Source organism: Camelus bactrianus, chromosome 23, assembly GCF_048773025.1.
Source record: "Camelus bactrianus isolate YW-2024 breed Bactrian camel chromosome 23, ASM4877302v1, whole genome shotgun sequence".
Lineage (NCBI taxonomy): Eukaryota > Metazoa > Chordata > Mammalia > Artiodactyla > Camelidae > Camelus > Camelus bactrianus.
This window is the reverse complement of record NC_133561.1, coordinates 25,760,047-25,779,572: the sequence shown is the minus strand read 5'-3', so window position 1 is coordinate 25,779,572 and position 19,526 is coordinate 25,760,047. Positions and strand designations below refer to the sequence as shown.

General features: G+C 44.1%; 1 protein-coding gene across 6 annotated transcripts in view; it reads right to left on the bottom strand.

The window, feature by feature from the left end:
• The window catches only part of PACC1 (proton activated chloride channel 1), a 41,450-nt gene that overhangs the window by 4,270 nt on the left and 17,654 nt on the right, over positions 1-19,526 (bottom strand). For all 6 annotated transcript variants that reach the window (XM_010949489.3, XM_010949485.3, XM_010949488.3 and 3 more), the window contains 3 exons: positions 6,918-7,127; positions 5,338-5,489; positions 882-1,024 (listed from right to left, as the gene is read on the bottom strand). In XM_010949489.3, the coding sequence (XP_010947791.1) occupies positions 882-1,024; positions 5,338-5,489; positions 6,918-7,029 (407 nt within the window). In that variant the 5' untranslated portion in view covers positions 7,030-7,127. The remainder of the gene's footprint in view (positions 1-881; positions 1,025-5,337; positions 5,490-6,917; positions 7,128-19,526) is intronic.

Genomic DNA, 19,526 nt, shown 5'->3' with positions numbered 1-19,526 from the left:
CATTCCTCGAGGAGCTCTCAGCCAGACAGGACACCCACAGCATCTGCCCAGGATGGTGCAGATGCAGCAAGAGCAGAGTGCACACGGGTAGGTGGAAACGGCAGCGTGGTGCTGAAGAAGCTCAGGAGAGCGGCCCAGACAGGGCTCGGCAGGGAGGCCACACGGCCAGCTCCATGCAGGGATGGGACAGGGAGTTCCAAGTGGCAAAAAAGCCAGAAGATACCAAGGCGGAGGCCTCAAGCTCCAGAATGGGAAGGATGGGGCAGTGGGGTGTGAACAGTGGAGACAGCTCATGGCCTTGTCTGCTGGGGGAACAGCCTCCCCTTTGCTGGGGCTGCCGGCCTACTTCCTTGAAATGGAGCCCCAGGGCCTTACAGGACCTGGAGGGACTGAGTCACCCTCAGCTCAGCATGTGTAGAAAATGCTCCTACCCCCCACGAGCACCCTGGGCCCCCAGGATGGCAGCACCGGACAGGAACTGTCATCCTCCTTTTAGAAACATGTGGCAAACTTGCACTGAGCCTTCACTCAGGGCTGGACCCAGTTCCCTGCCACCGCGGGGGACATGGCCTGGGAAAGGACTGCTCTCAAGGGGCTCACAAAACCCAGGCGGCTTCCTCCTGTCTTCAGCAGCCCCAGTAGGAAGCAGGGGGCCAGACCAAGCCTCCCTCCAGGAAACAGCCGACTGGGCGTGTGCGGTCAGAAAACCCCACACCAGGCCTGCTTGACTTTGTGAAGAGGCCCTCCTCCAGGCTGGTCTTTTTCGGGGCCAGTGGGTCATCTGCAGTCTCACCTCCCTAACCCCCACCCCAGCCCAGGGACATGCACAGCTGGAGTAAGATAAGTGTCTAGCAAGCCCGCCCTGAGCTCTGAAAGGCCACCTTTGCAGGAACTCCTGGAAGGACGAGAAGAGGAGGTAATCGATGGCACTGAAGTCCTCGCGGCTCTGGTTCAGGCGAAACTGGAGGAAGACCAGCTCCCGCTTCTTTACTTCCCGGGGCCCCTGCACAATCAGGGCAGATTTCTGCAGAGACAAAGGCCACAGCCAGCCTGGAGGGCTGTGTGGAGACCCTGAGCCCCAGGCATACAGAGACTTCAGAGTCTGCGCACTGACTGGGAAGCCCATCCTCCTCAGCCCCCTGGGAGCAGCGCCTGGACCAGGGCTGAGCACAACCATCCTCATCAGCTTGCCTCACTGACTGGCTGTGCCGCCGAAGCTCTTTATTTAGAAAGGACAAAAACAAGTGTTTTTCTCCCCAGTCTGTCACTTTTCTGTTAACTGTTTCTCATGTCATTTGTTCTATGAAGCTCGAAATATGACGTACTAAAATTTGCAGATCTTCTTTAGGTTTCTAGGTTTTGCTTGCTAAGCAATTCCAAAATTACATCAATATTTTCCTTCATAGAACTTTTTTTAACCTGTTTACATTTAGATACACAGTATGTCTGCCTTTCAGGTTTGTACACATGGTGTGAAACAGCAATCTAACTCGCACAGCAGATGGAGGGTTGACCTCTGAGCAAACGTTTACTTGTTCTGGTATCTTGACTGAGCAGTCAGTGCCTCCCATCCCCAAGCCTGGCAGGGTTATTTTGTGCACATGCTCTTCTAAATGTACTTTAAAACTAGCTTAAGTTTCATGAAAAAAATCAACTGGGACTTTTAACTGTGATGACACTGAATTTATAGATTAACTGGGGAAAAATACCTTTACTTTTACAAATGCTCCACAGATATTCAGAGTTTGTACTGTCTTACAACATGCACTGACTCAGAATTTATTAACTGTGCAATTCAACTCTCCATTCTTATCCTTACTATACTTTGTCCGTTTGATCTGCGAATTTCTGGAGAGAGGTGTTAGTCACACTCTAAGGTGCTGGTATTAACTTCTAACAGGTTTTGCCTCAGGTATACAAAGGGCGTGCTGTTTTGCACATGAAGATTTATGCCTGTTAAATCTTAGTGGACAGAAGTGGAGTTTGACCCTCTTATCAATATAGACATCCCTCACTGAACTCCCTGCACCTGGGATTTCATTTTAACTGCTCTAACACTGCCACTCCACTCCTAGTTATTAGTGCATTTTCCAAGAGATCTTCGTCTCTTTATTTCTCAATCTTTCCATGACAGGTTAAGTGGCAGGAGAGAAGGCTAACTGTCCCCAGTTTCCATCATCCACTTCCTTCCACAGAACTAGCACCATTTCCCTAATCCCAGATTTTCGCAGAATATAGTCGCCTGCTGGAACCTCATTTCTGGCCTCAGATGTGGCCACGGGACGAAGTTCCTGGAACAGGCACAGAGGCTGACTCACGCAGCTCCGTGCCAGGCCCTTAGAGTGGGACTGCTTGCCCTCCACCCCTCACCTTTCCGGGTGCGGGCAGTGTGCATGCTGGCGCGCCAGCGCTGACCACAAGGACCAAGACAACGCCCGGGGACAGCAGGGTGACAGACAGAGCCAACGCTGACCATCCTACGAGGCAGCACTGCCCACGCAGTGGCACTGCCGGCACACCCGGATGTCCCCAGAGAAAGAAACAGACTTCTCCCTTATCTCAGCCACTGTCTTTGTCCAGAGTGTGTGTCCACTAGCTTAGCCTGCAGTCTGACCAACATAAGCTGTTCTCCAGAACTGGAGTGCCGTAGCACCCACCACCGAAACACGAGGCATCGGCCTAACATGTGGACACTGGGAATACGGCAGGCAGTGAGGGAACAGACGCGGGTCCTGCAGGCTGGAAAGGCGGTGACCCTAACTGCGCCAGAGCAAACAGAGCATTTGGTAAAAGTTAACAAGGTTGAGTCGATGGCACTAGAGAAACTAGAAGATAAATGAGAATCTGAAGATGGACAAAGGAGGACCAGATGAGACCCTCGCTTTCCCCTGGACTCAACAGAAGCCCACGTTTCTGAAGACATCTCACTGCAAATGAAGGGAGTGGGGATGGGGGGATGCGGGCTGTTCAGCCCCCCTAGTCTATACAGCCGACAGCCACACGGCCCAGGGAGGGTTTTCTAGTGGCCACTGCAGATTTGACCCTGGAGGATCCCCGCCAAGGCAGGCTCTCCCAGCCGAGGCCGGGGGGAACTGAGGACACAGAGTCTCTACCAAGGTGCAGCCCCAACCCCACTCCACCCGCCACCAACCTGGGGCCAAGGCAGGACACCTCGCAGGTCCCACCCGCCGGGTTCATCGCGGCCTGGGGCAGTGTGCTTCCCACTCTTCCCTTTCCCATGTGGCGTTCACTGCACTCCTCTGCTCTGCACTGGTTCGGGGAGGGGACCTGGTGCCCAGGGAGCAGGGGACTTCTTAGTTTACAGCCGTGGACTGCAAGGGGCCACCATGGTGGGGAACACTGACCGTCACCCCGGGCTGGAGGAGTAACCTCTTTCAACTTAAGTTTTCATGGAAACAAATCTCCTGTGCCCTTCCTTCATGGGTTTCTCTAATACTTAGTTACATTACATAACTCTGACAGCAAGTACAGCTGGCATGAGCAGGGCTGGGAATAAACACAAGGACTCCTAGGACGGGTACCACTCAAGTGGGAGCTGAGAGGAGGGGCGGCCAGAGAGCCTGTGCCCGCGGGGCCATCTCAGCGTGTGCACGGGCGTCCGGTCAGTACAGAGGGGACGGACAGACCCGGGAATCCAGGGAGATGGCGTTCTACTGTATTTTCCAGCTCTTCATTAAAATGTTTAGAAGTTATTTTCCTTTTCATTTAAGTTAGCTTCCACTTCCCTGGAGTCCATTCTGTGTGTTCCCCTCCGTCCTTTTCTTTTACGTCATTGGTTTCATGTAAATGTCTAGTGGCCCTTAATTCTCCATTCTTATTTCTGACTGAGGGCTAGACTGACTAGTACGGGTCTGCAGTGCGGGTTTCTTCCTAAGTGGTCCTCTGCCAGGCTTGCCCTCGTCCCGGGCTCCGAGGCAGCGGGCGGATGCCAGCAGGCCGGGCACCTCCTGCACTGCTCATTCCTTCCTGGTGGTTCTCTCCTCCCACCATGGTGGAGGTCCAGTCTCAAGTTCTGCTGTTTTTCTCTGCTGGCCCAAAGCGCAAGCAGGGACTCTCCCTTTAGCTTACGCAGAGAACGGCCCCGGGGCCTTTTCCCCAGAGCAAACACGGTCCCCCCAGCTCTGTGTGCCCTGGGAGGGGGAACGGCACAGCCAGCAGGAGATCCTGTAATTATTACCCTGCTCTTTGAACGTGCTGACGCAGAGCTGGGGGCTGGAAGGAAAGCTTTCGCTTCGACAGCAGTCCTCTCCTGCATCTGTTCTAGGGTTTAGGTTTTCTCTCATCTTGCTCCACCAATCTGACCCAATTTGCTATTCATGTTTTGGAAAGTTCCTCAAACTTTCTGGTCTACCTATGGTACCCGTTTTTGGTTTACAGGACTAAGACTGATATTTTATCTTACTCTCTTTTTGAAGGAGTGGGAATCATTTCAGCAGGATTTTAGGAGGAAGCTTAGAATAAACAAAAAGTCTTGTGTGATTCTCTCATCTTCAGACCCACCAGTAGCTCCCTATCAGCCGGAGGGGCAGGCCTGGCTCCCCAGCACGACATGCGTGCTTTCTTCACTAACCGTTACTTCTGTCCACAGCTCCGCCTCCCACTGCTCATCAGGGACACCTGAGCCTCCAGAAACACCCACCGCTGGAATTCTGCTACGGCACAAACATGCTGTTTCCCCCCTTTATGTCCAGGTGCAGAGTTCCTCTGCCTAGGAAACCTTTACTTCCTCCCTTTGAGTTGGAAAGCTTACTCAGCCCTGTTCAATCCTTCTGGAAACAAGGATATGGGATGAAACGGAGAAGATGTAAATAAATAAAAAATTCCTTCCCTGCCTTTGGAACTCTGTGCAGGCGCCGCTTCCCCACCGTCCACTCCCCGCTGAGCTGAGCCCTGGGGGACAGCAGGGCTGGGGTCCTCGTCCCCAGCACAGTGCTCCTTCTTCATGCTGGCAGTTATTTCAAAATACGGATTCCTGGGCCCCATCCCCAGGAATGATGATCCAGTTGGCCCCATGGGGAACCTGAAATCTATATTTTCAAAAAGAATCCTGGCAACTTGGTCCAGCAGTCAGGTGTAGGACCCACTTTACTAGGTCACACCAGCCCCACCCTGGAGCACTTCATCCTTCCATCAAAGGACGGGATTTTATCACAATGTTGGGAATCCCTGATGGTCACTCAGAGAAGGCTGAGGACCCCTATGCCCTCCCTGAATGCAGGCGAGCCCGCCACGGCCCGCCCCCTCCTGACCGCCCCACGTGTGCTGGGGGCCGACAGAGCATGCAGCCCAGCCCCAGCCCGGGCTGACAAGAGTTACCAGAGTCTGATTGGAGAAGGGGTCCGTGTAGTTGATCCTGTGGGTGGTGCAGTTCAAGTCTCCTGGCTGGCCGGGGCTCCTCAGAGGTGGAATGACCTCGTAATGGTGCTTACAGCTGAGCAGCTGGGCCTGACCGGGGTACAGGGCAATGCCTGGAGGGCAAACCGGGAAAAGTGAATTCAGGAGTCACAGTCCCTGACCACCCCCCTAAAATCACATTATATAGGTTTTTTCACACCAACAACCACCTAACTAAGAGGAGCAAGAAGAACAGGGTTACAGAGGGGGAGCCACACACCCTGCCCGCAGAAAGCCCTGCTCTGAGGGAGGAGGCAACTGCCTCCTCAGTAAGCCCTCTCCCGGCTGGGACACGGCCTCCCCAGCACCCGCACCAAAACCCGCCCCACTTCAGAACCCAGCTCCACACCCTCCAAGGGGGCCTCCCAGACTGAGCCTGGCAGTGCCTGCTTCCCGGCACCACCACCACCTGTGCTCACCAGGCGCCCTCGGCTGTGCGAGTCCCCGGGTCTCACTCCGCCTCTCACCTCCCGCTCCAACTGGGAGCTCCAAGTGCACAATGTGCATCCCCAAAGTCCCTCCCTCTCCCCAGGTCAAAGCACCTCATTCAAGGCTTTACAGACGGTAGCTGTTCTAACCTCAGTGGTGAAAACACGGAGAACAGCATGTGGCTCCAGACACAGGCAGAGTCAGAGAGACCAAGAGACCAGAAACAGAGAGTAAAACCCACAGATAAAGAGACTGAAGCAGACACACAGAGAAGGGGGCCAATCACGAGACAGGCAGGTGGGCGAGGCCCCAGGACCAGCAGTTATCAAGAAGCCCCAGGCAGAGCGGACTCGAGACTCCAGCTCTGCCCTGTGAGCAGGCTGTCCAGAGGGTCCCTCGGGGTCATCCTGAGGGCAGAGCAGGTGACACAGGCCGGGTGGGCAGAGCCTGAGCCCACAGAGTTCATGCCTCCCTGCTCACTCCACATAGAGTTCAGTGCCAGTGCCACTGCCCCGGAGCAGACAGTCTACTCTACAGCAGAGATGACTCCTCACTCGGGGACTGGACTCCCCGCAGGGACAGGAGAGGCATGTGGCCGAGGAGCCCCTCTCCAGGCAGGGCCCCACCTACCTCTGGATGGCCTGGCCTCCCTGCCACTCTTAACTCCCACTTCTCATCCCTGGCCTCTGGCTCCAGCCAGGCTAGACTCATCCTCTCCAGAGAGGCCCCCACCTCCCCACACCCACCTTTGCTTCTGTGGATCCTCCTCCCAGAGAAATTCTCTTCCTACCTACCAAAGCCCAGCTCAGATCCTGCCTCTGTGCAGTGCTCCTTGCCCACCCAGCTTCTGCAGCAACCACTACAGGCTCAGCCCGCATCCCTCTTCAGCACACAACACTGGGCTGGGCACTGAAGGCAGCTCTTGGGATGTGTAACCTACACCTGGACTGCGCTGGGACTCCTCACCCTGCCCGTGGTGCCCAGCATGGCACCAGAAGCACAACAGTAGCTCGGAGTATTTGCAAGCTGATGCCCCAGACCTGGGCCAGGTGCCCATCCAGGGAAGGCTCTACCTGGGGCGTCGTAGCGGTCCACCTCCTTGTACGACACTGACATGACTGGGTGCTTGAGTTTCTCACGGAAGTCTGTGATGGTCTGGTAGACTAGGAAGACGGCCACGGCCATGAGGAGCAGATAGATGAAGATAAGCAGGACTGAGAAGACGTTTTTCAGGCAGGCCTTGCTGAAGCGGATGCTGCTGGAGGCGGACTCGCTGTCCAGGGCTGAACAACAGTGAGTGACACACATGTGACCCAGGAGAGGTGGGCAACTTCCAGGTCCCCTACCTGCTTCACCAAGGAGGCGAGGTCACCTGCACACCCAGCCTCCCCGCCTCAGTCCCCAGCCCCAAATCATCACACACGGCACCTGTCAACCTTCCCCATGCATGTGCTCTGCCGGGAAGGAGATCCCGAGCTGAAGACGACTCCTCTCTAGAGGGACAGATAGTTACATTCCAGCAAGGGGGTGGCCCCAGCCAGCCTCCCGGCCTTACCTCCCGATCATTCACTCCCCCAAGCTCCCCATCTCCTATTGTACTAAAGGACTGTCCCCTAGTGTGCCCTCCTCAGCTCTGGGGCCCCTCACACCTGCCATTCCCCAAGCCTGGCCTGAAACACTTTTCTTCCACAGCTGACTCCTAACTCATCCCTCAGGTTTCAGTTTAGAAAGGCACTTTCTCGAGGAAGCCTTCCCTGACCCCGTAACTTGATGTGGGCATTCCCCCCTCAGTGCTCCTGGGGCACCCTGTGTCCCTGGCATCACTCTGCAATGTCACTGTCTACAGGTCTTTTTAACCCCCTAGGTGTGAGCTCCCTGAGGGCAGGGACAGGGCGGGTCTTGTCCCTCCTGAGCCTCTGGCCCTTCACTCTGTGCTGGAACAGAGCAGGCACTCTGCATTCACACAATGAATGACTGTGTCCTGCCTGCTCTCACACCATCCCCAGCCTCCATTCCTCTCTGTTAAGGACTGAATTGTGTCTCCCCTCCCCAAAAGCCATATGCTGAAGCCCTAACCCCCATCCAATGTGACCATACCTGGAGACAAGGCATTTAAGGAGGTAATTTAGGTTAAACGAGGTCATAAGGGTGGGCCCCTACTCCAATAGACTAGTGTCCTTACCCGAAGCAGGGGAGACCCTAGGGGTGCACACACGCACACACACAGAAAAAGCCCCATAAGGACATATGGAGACGGCAGCCGTCTGCAGGCCCAGGAGAGGGGCCTCAAGAGACTCTCAAACTTGCCAACACTTTGACCTGAGACTTCCAGCCTCCAGAAATGAGAAAAACATTTCTGTTGCTTAAGCCACCCAGCCTGCGGCTCTTTGTTGGGATAGTCCGAGCTAACAGAGACACTCCCACAGCGCTCCTGGACCGTCTCTGCTGCTCAGCTGGAACTGCGGCTCCCTGCAGAAAAGCCCAGGCTCCTCCACGGCAGCTGAGCACAGGATGAGGGTGAGGAGGGCTATGAATGTAAGCCCAGAAAGGAATCAGCTTGGCCTGTGGCTTCCAACAGTGATGAAGCTGCTTGGTCACGCCGCCCTTCTACACGTAACAATGATAGAATTTGGACAAAACATTATCTGAAGGCACTCGGAAATGATCCAAAGCACGCAGAAACTGGAAGAGAGTTTACCCTTGAAAGAAAATAACTACATTTGGTGAGATTCGCCAATCTGCCACTTTTTGCCTGAGGGCACTCAACAGGCTCTAAAAGGCACAGTGCAGGGGGACAGTGGACAGAGTTCAGGGCTGGCAGGGCAGTCAGAAAGTTAGAGGGAAAACCCTGAAAGGGAGGGAGCCACACAGGGGAATAAACCTTCAAATCTGCAAATAAAATCTGCTCAAATACTTGGCTGGAGACCCCAGGGAGCTCCAGCAAAACAGTAGCATCTGGAAACTGAAAGAACTGAGCAAAGATTTCAGCTGCTAATGCAGGGGACACAGCAGTTCAGAACCTGAGTCTTGCCATTTTAACTACCTGCCAAGACAAAAATTCTTCACGGGATCACAGGAGAATCCAGAACCTCCATAATGTGTCATTGGTAATGTCTAGTGTTCAGTAAAACAAACAAACAAACAAAAAAAAACACTAGGCATTCAAAGAAACTAGAAAATGCCACCCATACTCAAGTGAAAAAGCAGTATATAGACACTAAGACCAAAAATTACCCCGATGTTGTAACTAGCAGAAAAGAATTTTACATCACTTAAAGGATATAAAAGAAAATATATGGATAGGGGACGAACAGAGGGGAAATAGAGAAATTAAAACTACAAAAAAAGAACCAATAAGAATTCTAGAGCTGAAAAGAAAAATGAATAAAACTAAAAATTCACTGCATAGTCTTAACAGAGAAAGATGGAATGAAAAAAATGTCAGTGTCACTGAAGTTAAACAGAAATTATTCAATCTGAAAAAAAAAATTGCAAAGAAAAACTAACAAAGCCTGGGTAACTGTGGGACACTATGTAGAACTCTAACATGTAACCAGAGAGAAAATGGGTGACAAAAAAATCTGAAAAAATAATGGCCCTAACTTCCCAAAACTGGAGGATAAAACAATTTATACATCCAACAAGCTTAATATACACCAAGCAGGATAAATAAGAAAATCAATCCAGGCAAATCACAGTCAAATTGCCAATGCAAAGATAAAAGAAAAATCTTGAAAGCAGTCAGAAAAAAAAAAAATCCTATCACATACAGGAAATAGTATTTAACAATAGGTTAACTTTTGATCAGAAATAATGAAGGTCAAATGACAAAGGAACGTCTTTAAAGTACTGAAAAAATTTTCTAACAACCTCAAATTGTAAAATTCCAACAAAACCATCAAAAATGAAGGGAAAATAAAGATATCTTCAAACACAAAAGCTGAGAGAATTCATCACCAACAGACCTGCACTATAACATACGCTAAAGAAAACTCTGCATTCTAAATGGTAATTCTCAGATGTATAAAAAGGAATAAAGATCACTGGAAATATTAAATAGCTGGGTAAATATAAAAAACGATTTATATGTTTTTAAAATTTGAGGTGATCTTAAGCAAAAATTATCAACAATATTGTAAAGTTTATAACTTTCAGGAAAGAGGGAACAGAAACAACAGACATGAGACAAACAGAAAACAGTAAAATGGCAGAACCAATGCAACCATATCAATAATTAAATTAAACGCAAATGGACTAAACACTCCAATTAAAGCAGAGACTGTCAGCGTGGATTAACAAGACCCAACCAAATGCTGTCTATAAAAGATGCACTTTAAATGCAAAGACACAAGAGCATTTGCTCAAAATTATTTCAATTTCTTTTTTTCTAAAAGCACAAAAACAAGAGCAGCACAGAAATACCAAAGTGTCCTAGGTTGATAGAAGGAAACCATTCATTCTTTACTTCTACAAACATGCATCCAGCATCAACTCCATGTGCAACACTCTGTGCTGGGTGCTTCGGGCCGATAGCAAGAGAGAACTGATGGTTTGTGCTACAAGTGCTAGAGAATTCAGAATGATGTGAGGATGTAAAATATGAGATTTCCTTTGTTCAGCATGATTAACGAAGAGTGCAGGGATAAGGACAGAGATTACCAAAGGCTTTGTGGAGGAGGTCACATTAGCCCTGTGCCTAAAGCACCAGGAGGATTTTAAGGAAAAAAATAATTCAGTGTTCATTACTCACTTGTTTTGTGAACTGAAAGATCAGATATCTAGCCCAGGGGTAAAGAGTAGAAGCTTTAGACTCAGAAAGATCTGGGTTCCAGCCCCAGCTCTACTACGAACTACTATGCAACTAGAAACTTAATGCTCTTAAGGCTCACATTCTTCATGTGAAAAATAATCATTTCAGTTTTCCAGGATTTCTGAGAGAAGTAAATGAGAGATTGTTGCAGAATGCAATGCAGAGGGCCTGCTCAATGAATGACTGTTATTGGAAAAAATGAATGTAGGCTCTACACCTCCAAAAATGAAGCCCTCAGTGATGAAGACAGCAAAGATGAAGATTATGGAACTATAATCTCGCAATAATGAATTAGAAAAAATATATATGCTAAAGATAAAAATGGAGGTGGGGCAGAATACAATGTCTTTCACATGGTAGGCACAATGTTTCCATGTCTGTTAAATGAATGAATAATCTAAAGGACAGGTGAACTAAGTTTTGCTGTTAACTAGCTACTCTCAATTTGTCAGAGAATACTAGTGTGTTTCAGGCATATAAAACTATAAGCCAATTGGTGTGCCTTATTATTTCTGGCGAAATACTTTAGAAAATTCTTACTTTACATGGGAATACCAATTCCGAGAAGTGTCTGTGGGGTTCCTTCAGGCCATGAAGAACAGGTTCCGAGACAATGGACATTTACTCTACAGCTACAAAAAGTGAGGAACCAGGAAGCCCAAAGGAAATCCCCTGAGGAGCTGCAAGTGAAGCCAAGTACAAAGCAGCTCTAGTTCTCCAAAAGGAATTAAAGCAATTCACCTGTCAACTTCCTTTGTCCCTGATTCTACTTTTGCTGCTTCTTACTGTTATTAGGGGCTGTGTCAATGTCCACTCCCTCACAGCTTTGCCATTTGCCTTCCCTCTGTGTTTCTCTCATTACCCTGCTCTGCTTTACTATCTAAGTCCCTCTCTGTGAGTCCTGCACTACGATCCTCTCCCAGAGAGTGTCCTATACAGGGTGCCCTGTCAGGCACACCACAAGCCAGAATAATATTCAACAGTGAATAATATTGGAAATCCTAGCCATAGCAATTAGACAAGAAAAAGAAATAAAAGGGATCCAAATTGGAAGAGAAGAGGAAAAACCGTCATTATATGTGGATGACGTGATACTATGTATAGAAAACCCTAAAAGCTCTACACAAAAACTACTAGACCTGATAAAAGTATTCTGCAAGGTAGCAAGATACAAGACTAACATACAGAAATCAGTTCCATTTCCTTACACTAACAATGAAATATCAGAAAAGGAAAGTAAAGAAACAATCCCTTTTAAAATTGCATCCAAAAAACCCCCAAAACTTAGGAATAAATCTGACTAAAGAAGTGAAAGAAATTATACACAAAGAATTACAAAACATTAACTAAGAAAATTAAAGATGACTTAAAGAAATGGATAGATATCCCATGTTCTTGGATAAGAAGAATCAATATTGTTAAAATGGCCATACTACCCAAAACAATCTACAGAGTTAATGTGATCCCTATCAAATTACCCAGGACATTTTTCACAGAACTTAAACAAACAATCCTAAAATGTATATGGAATCACGAAAGACCCAGAACTGCCAAAGCATTACTGAAGAAAAAGAATGAAGCTGAAGGAATACCCCTCCTAGACTTCAGGCAATACTACAGAGCTACAGTAATCAAAACAGCATGCTATTGGTACAAAAACAGAAATATGGGTCAATGGAACAGAATATAGAGCCAGGAAATAAACCCAAAAAATTTTGGTCAATTAATCTTTGACAAAGCAGGCAAGGACATACAGTGCAGTAAAGGCAGTCTCTTCAGAAAATGGTACTGGGTAACTGGACAGCTGCATGTAAATCAATGAAGTTAGAATACTCCCTCATACCATACACAAAAATAAACTCAAAATGGCTTAAATACTCTATATATAAAGGGATATAATAAAATGGATCCAAATTGGAAAAGAAGAGGTAAAAGTGTCATTATATGCTGATGACATGTTACTATATATAGAAAACCCTAAAAGGTCCACACAAAAGCTACTAGAGCTGATTGAAGAATTCAGCAAGGTAGCAGGTTATAAAATTAACGTTCAAAAATCAGTTGCATTTCTTTACACTAACGATAAATCAACAGAATAAGAAAGTAAAGAAACAATCCCCTTTAAAATAGCACCCAAAGTAATAAAATATCTGGGAATAAATCTAATCAAGGAGGTGAAAGAATTATACACAGAAAACTATAAACCATTGATGAAGGAAATTAAAGAAGACTTTAAAAAATGGAAAGATATTCCATGCTCTTGGATTGGGAGAATCAATATTGTTAAAATGGTCACACTGCCCAAGGCAATCTACAGATTTAATGCAATCCCTATCCAATTACCCAGGACATATTTCACAGAACTAGAACAAATCATAATAAAATTTATATGGAACCATCAAAGACCTAGAATTGCCAAAGCATTACTGAAGAGAAAGAAAGAGGCTGGAGGAATAACTCTCCCAGACTTCAGACAATACTATAGAGCTACAGTCATCAAGACAGCATGGTATTGGTACCAAAACAGACATATAGACCAATGGAACAGAATACAGAGCCCAGAAATGAACCCACAAACTTTTGGTCAACTCATCTTCGACAAAGGAGGCAAGAATATACAAAGGAATAAAGACAGTCTCTTCAGCAAATGATGTTGGGAAAACTGGACAGCAGCATGTAAAACAATGAAGCTAGAACACTCCCTTACACCATATACAAAAATCAACTCAAAATGGATTAAAGACTTAAGCATAAGACAAGATACAATAAACCTCCTAGAGGAAAACATAGGCAAAACATTATCTGACATACATTTCAAAAATTTTCTCCTAGAAGAAATAAAAGCAAGAATAAACAAATGGGACCTGATGAAACTTACAAGCTTCTGCACAGCAAAGGAAACCAGAAGTAAAACAAGAAGAAAACCTATGGAATGGGAGAAAATTTTTGCAAGTGAAACCGACAAAGGCTTGATCTCCAGAATATATAAACAGCTCATACAACTCAATAAGATAAAAATAAACAACCCAATCCAAAAATGGGCAGAAGACCTAAACAAGCAATTCTCCAAGGAAGACATACAAATGATCAAAAAGCACATGAAAAAATGCTCAATATCACTAATTATCAGAGAAATGCAAATCAAAACTACAATGAGGTATCACCTCACACCAGTCAGAATGGCCGTCATTCAAAAATCCACAAATGACAAATGCTGGAGAGGCTGTGGAGAAAGGGGAACCCTCCTACACTGCTGGTGGGAATGCAGTTTGGTGCAGCCACTATGGAAAACAGCGTGGAGATTCCTCAAAAGACTAGGAATAGACTTACCATATGACCCAGGAATCCCACTCCTGGGCTTGTATCCAGAAGGAAATCTACTTCAGGATGACACCTGCACCCCAATGTTCATAGCAGCACTATTTACAATAGCCAAAACATGGAAACAGCCTAAATGTCCATCAACAGGTGACTGGATAAAGAAGATGTGGTATATTTATACAATGGAATACTACTCAGCCATAAAAACCGACAACATAATGCCATTTGCAGCAACATGGATGCTCCTGGAGAATGTCATTCTAAGTGAAGTAAGCCAGAAAGAGAAAGAAAAATACCATATGAGATCGCTCACATGTGGAATCTAAAAAACAAAAACAAACAAAACAAACAAAAACATAGTGTAAATACAGGACAGAAATAGACTCACAGACAGAGAATACAGACTTGTGGTTACCAGGGGGGTGGAGGGTGGGAAGGGATAGACTGGGATTTCAAAATTGTAGAATAGATAAACAAGATTACACTGTATAGCACAGGGAAATATACACAAAATGTTATGATAACTCACAGAGAAAAAAATGTGACAATGAGTGTGTATATGTCCATGAATGACTGAAAAATTGTGCTGAACACTGGAATTTGACACAACATTGTAAAATGATTATAAATCAAGAAAAAATGTTAAAAAAAAATAGAATAAAATATAGGGAAAACATTATCTGACATAAATCTTAGCAATGTTCTTCTAGGGCAGTCTACTCAGGCAACAGAAATAAAAGCAAAAACAAACAAATGGGATCTAATTAAACTTATAAGCTTTTGCACAGCAAAGGAAACCAAAAGACAACCTACAGAATAGGAGAAAAAACTTGCAAATGATGTGACTGACAAAGGTTTAACCTCCAGAATATATAAACAGCTCATACAACTTAACAAGAAAAAAACAGCTCATACAACTTAATAAGAAAAAAAAAACCCAATCAAAAAATGGGCAGAACCTAAACAAGCAATTCTCCAATGAAGACATACAAATGGCCAATAAACACATGAAAAAACGCTCAATATCAGTAATTATCAGAGAAATGCAAATCAAAACTTCAATGAGCTATCACCTCACACCAGTCAGAATGGCCATTATTAAAATGTCCACAAACAACAAATGCTGGAAAGGATGTGGAGAAAACGGAACCCTCCTACACTGCTGGTGGGAATGCACTTTGGTGCAGCTGTTACGGAAAATACGATGGAGATTCCTCCAAAGACTAAAAATAGACTCACCATATGATCTAGCAACCCTACTCCTGGGCATATATCTGGAGGGAACTCTAATTCAAAAAGATACCTGCACCCCAATGTTCACAACAGCACCATATACAATAGTTCAGGCATGGAAACAACCTAACTGTCCATCAACAGATGACTGGATGAAGAAGATGTGGTATATTTATACAATGGAATACTACTCAGCCATAAGAAAGAATAAAACAATGCCATTTGCAGCAACTTGGATGGACCTGGAGATTGTCATTCTAAGTGAGGTAAGCCAGAAAGAGAAAGAAAAATACTGTATGATACCATTTATATGTGAAATTTAAAGAAAAAAAAAAAGACAAACAGAATTATTTACAAAACAGACTTATTTACAAAACAGACATAGAAAACAAATTTATGGTTACGGGGGAAGGGGTGGGAAGGGATAAATTAGGAGTTCGTGATTTGCAGATACTAACTAATATATATAAAATAGATAAACAACAAGTTCATACTGTATAGCACAGGGAACTATACTCAATACCTTGTGGTAACCTATCGTGAAAATAAATATATGTATGTTCATGTACGACTGAAGCACTACACTGTACACCAGAAATTGACACAACATTGTAAACTGACTATACTTCAATAAATATATATATATATAATATATATATATACAGGAATACTATACCCAACAAGGCTCTTTTTCAGATTTGATGGAGAAATCAAAAGCTTTACAGATAAACAAAAGCTAAAAGAATTCAGCACCACCAAACCAGTTTTACAACAAACGTTAAAGGAACTTTTTTAGGCATTAAACCACAAGAAAAGAGAAAAAAGAGACCTACAAAAAAAAAAAAAAAAAACCAAAACAATTAACAAAATGACAATAAGAACATACGTATCAATAATTACCTTCAATGTAAATGGATTAAATGCTCCAACCAAAAGACACAGACTGGCTGAATGTATACAAAAACTAGATCCAAATATATGCTGTCTCCAAGAGACCTACTTCAGAGCTAGAGACACATGCAGGCTGTAAGTAAGGAGATGGAAAAAGATACTCCATGCAAATGAAATCCAAAAGAAAGCTGGAGCAGCAATACTTATTTTAGACAAAATAGATTTTAAAATAAAGACTGTTACAAGAAGCAAAGAAGGACACTACATAAAGCTCAAGAGATCAATCCAAGAAGAGGATATAACAATTGTAAATACATATGCAACCAACACAGGAGCACCTCAATATATAAAGCAAATGTTAACAGACATAAAAGGAATTAACGACAATAACACAATAATAGTGGGGGGGCCTTAATACCCCACTTACATCAATGAACAGGTCATCCAGACAGAAAATTAGTAAGGAAATACAGGCCCTAAATAACACACTAAACCAGATGGACTTAATTGATATCTATGAAGCATTTCATCCAAAAGCAACAGAATACACATTCTTCTCAAGCACACATGGAACATCCCCCAGAATCGACCACATGCTGGCCCACAAAGCTAGCCTCAGTAAATTTAAGAAAACTGAAATCATACCAAGCATCTTTCTGACCACAATGCCAAAAGGTTGGAAATCAACTACAAGGAAAAAACTGCAAAAACTGCAAACACATGGAGGCTAAAAATATGCTACTAAACAACCAATGGTCACTGAAGAAGTCAAAGAGGAAATCAAAAAATACTTTGAGACAAATGAAAACACAACAATCCAAAACCTCTGGGATGCTGCGAAAGTAGTTCTAAGAGGGAGGTTGATAGTGATACAAGCCTACCTCAGGAAACAAGAAAAAAATCTCAAGTAAACAACCTAACCCTACACCTAAAGCAGCTAGAGAAAGAACAAACAAAACCCAGAGTAGAAGAAAAGAAATCATAAAGATTAGAGCAGAAATAAATACAAGAGACTCAACAAAGAAAAAAAATCAATGAAACTAAAAGCTTGTTCTTCTAAAAGATAAACAAAATTGATAAACCTTTAGTCAGATTAAAGAAAAAAGGGACAAATTAATAAAATCAAAAATGAAAAAGGAAAAGTTACAACAGACACCACAGAAATACAAGGGATCATTAAGAGGCTGCTATGAGCAACTATATGCCCCAAAAAACGACAATGTAGAAGAAATGGACAATTTCTTGGAAAGGTACAATTTGCCAAGACTGAAACAGGAAGAACAGACAATATGAAGAGACCAATTACCTGTACTGAAATTGAATCAGTAATTTAAAAATTCTCAACAAACAAAAGTCCAGGACCAGACAGCTTCACAGACAAATTCTACCAAACATTTAGGGAACAGTTAACACCTATCCTTCTGAAACTACTTCGAAAAATTGCAGAGGAAGGACCACTTCCAAACTCATTCTATAAGGCCACCATCACCCCAATACCAAAACCAGACAAAGACATCACAAAAAAAAAGAAAATTACAAGCCAACATCACTTATGAATATAGATGAAAAATCCTCAACAAAATACTAGCAAATCAACTCCAAAAATGCATTAAAAGGACCATACACCACGATCAAGTGGGATTTATCCAGGGATGCAAGGATTTTTCAATATCCACAAATCAATGATTGATTGACATACCACATTAACAAACTGAAGAATAAAAACCATATGATCATCTCAATAGATGTAGAAAAAGCTTTTGATAAAATTCAACATCCATTTATGATTAAAAAAAAACTCTCCAGAAAGTGGGCATAGACAGGCATATAGGTATACCTCAACATAATAAAGGCCATATATAACAAACCCACAGCTAACATCATACTCAACAGTAAAAAACTGAAAGCATGTCCTCTAAGATTAGGAACAAGACAAAGATACCCACTCTAGCCACTTTTATTCCACATAGTTTTAGAAGTCCTAGCCATAGCAATCAAAGAGAAAGAAAGAAAAGGAATCCAAACTGGAAACAAAGAAGTAAAACTGTCACTGTTTGCAGATGACATTATACTATACATAGAAATCCCTAAAGAAGAGACCAGAAAACTACTAGATCTCATCAATGAATTTGGTAAAGTTGCAGGATACAAAATTAATATATAGAAATCAGTTGCATTTCTATATGCTAACAATGAAATAGCAGAAAAAGAAATTAAGGAAACAATACCATTTACCATCACACCAAAAGAATACAATACCTAGGAATAAACCAACCCAAGGAGGCAAAAGACTTGTGCTCCAAAAACTGTAAGACACTGATGAAAGAAATTGAAGATGACATAAACAAATGAAAAGATATACCATGTTCTTAGACTGGAAGAATCAATATGGTTAAAATGGCCATACTACCCAAGGCAATCTACAGATTCAGTGCAATCCCTATCAAATTACCAATGACATCTTTCACAGAGCTGGAACAAAAAATGTTAAAGTTTGTATGGAAACACAAAAGACCCCAAATAGCCAAAACAATCTTGAGAAAGAAGAAAAAAGCTGGGGGAGTTATGCTCCCTGACTTCAGACTATACTACAAGCTACAGTAATCAGAACAGTATGGTACTGGCACAAAAACAGACACACAGATCAATGGAACAAGATAGAAGTCCAGAAATAAACCCACACACTTGTGGTCAATTAGTCTATGACAAAGGAGGCAAGAATATACAATAGGGAAAAGACAGTCTCTTCAGTAAGTGGTGCTGGGAAAACTGGACAGCTACCTGTAGAAGACTGAAATGAGAACATTCTCTAACACCATATACAAAAATAAACTCAAAATGGATTAAAGACTTAAATATAAGACCAGATACTATAAATCTCCTAGAGCAAAACATAGGCAGAACACTCACAGACATAAATCACAGCAATACATTTTTTGAACCAGCTTCCGGAGTAATGGAAATAAAAGCAAAAATAAACAAATGGGATCTAATTAAACTTAAAAGCTTTTGCACAGCTAGGGATACCATCAACAAAATGAAAAGACAACAAGGGACTAATTTCCAAAATATACAAACAGCTCATACACCTTAATACCAAAAGAACAAACAACCCAATCCAAAAATGGGCAGAAGACCTAAACAGACACCTCTCCAAAGACACATAAATGGCCAACAAGCACATGAAAAGATGCTCAATATCACTAATTGTAGAGAAATGCAAATCAAAACTACAATCAGGTATCACTCATGCCAGTCAAAATGGCCATCATTAAAAAGTCTACAAATGATAAATGCCAGAGAGGATGTGGATAAAAAGGAACACTCCTACACTGTTGGTGGGAATGTAAATTGGTGCAGCCACTATGGAGGACAGTACAGAAGTTCCTAAAAAAACTGAAAACAGACTTACCATGTATGATCCAGC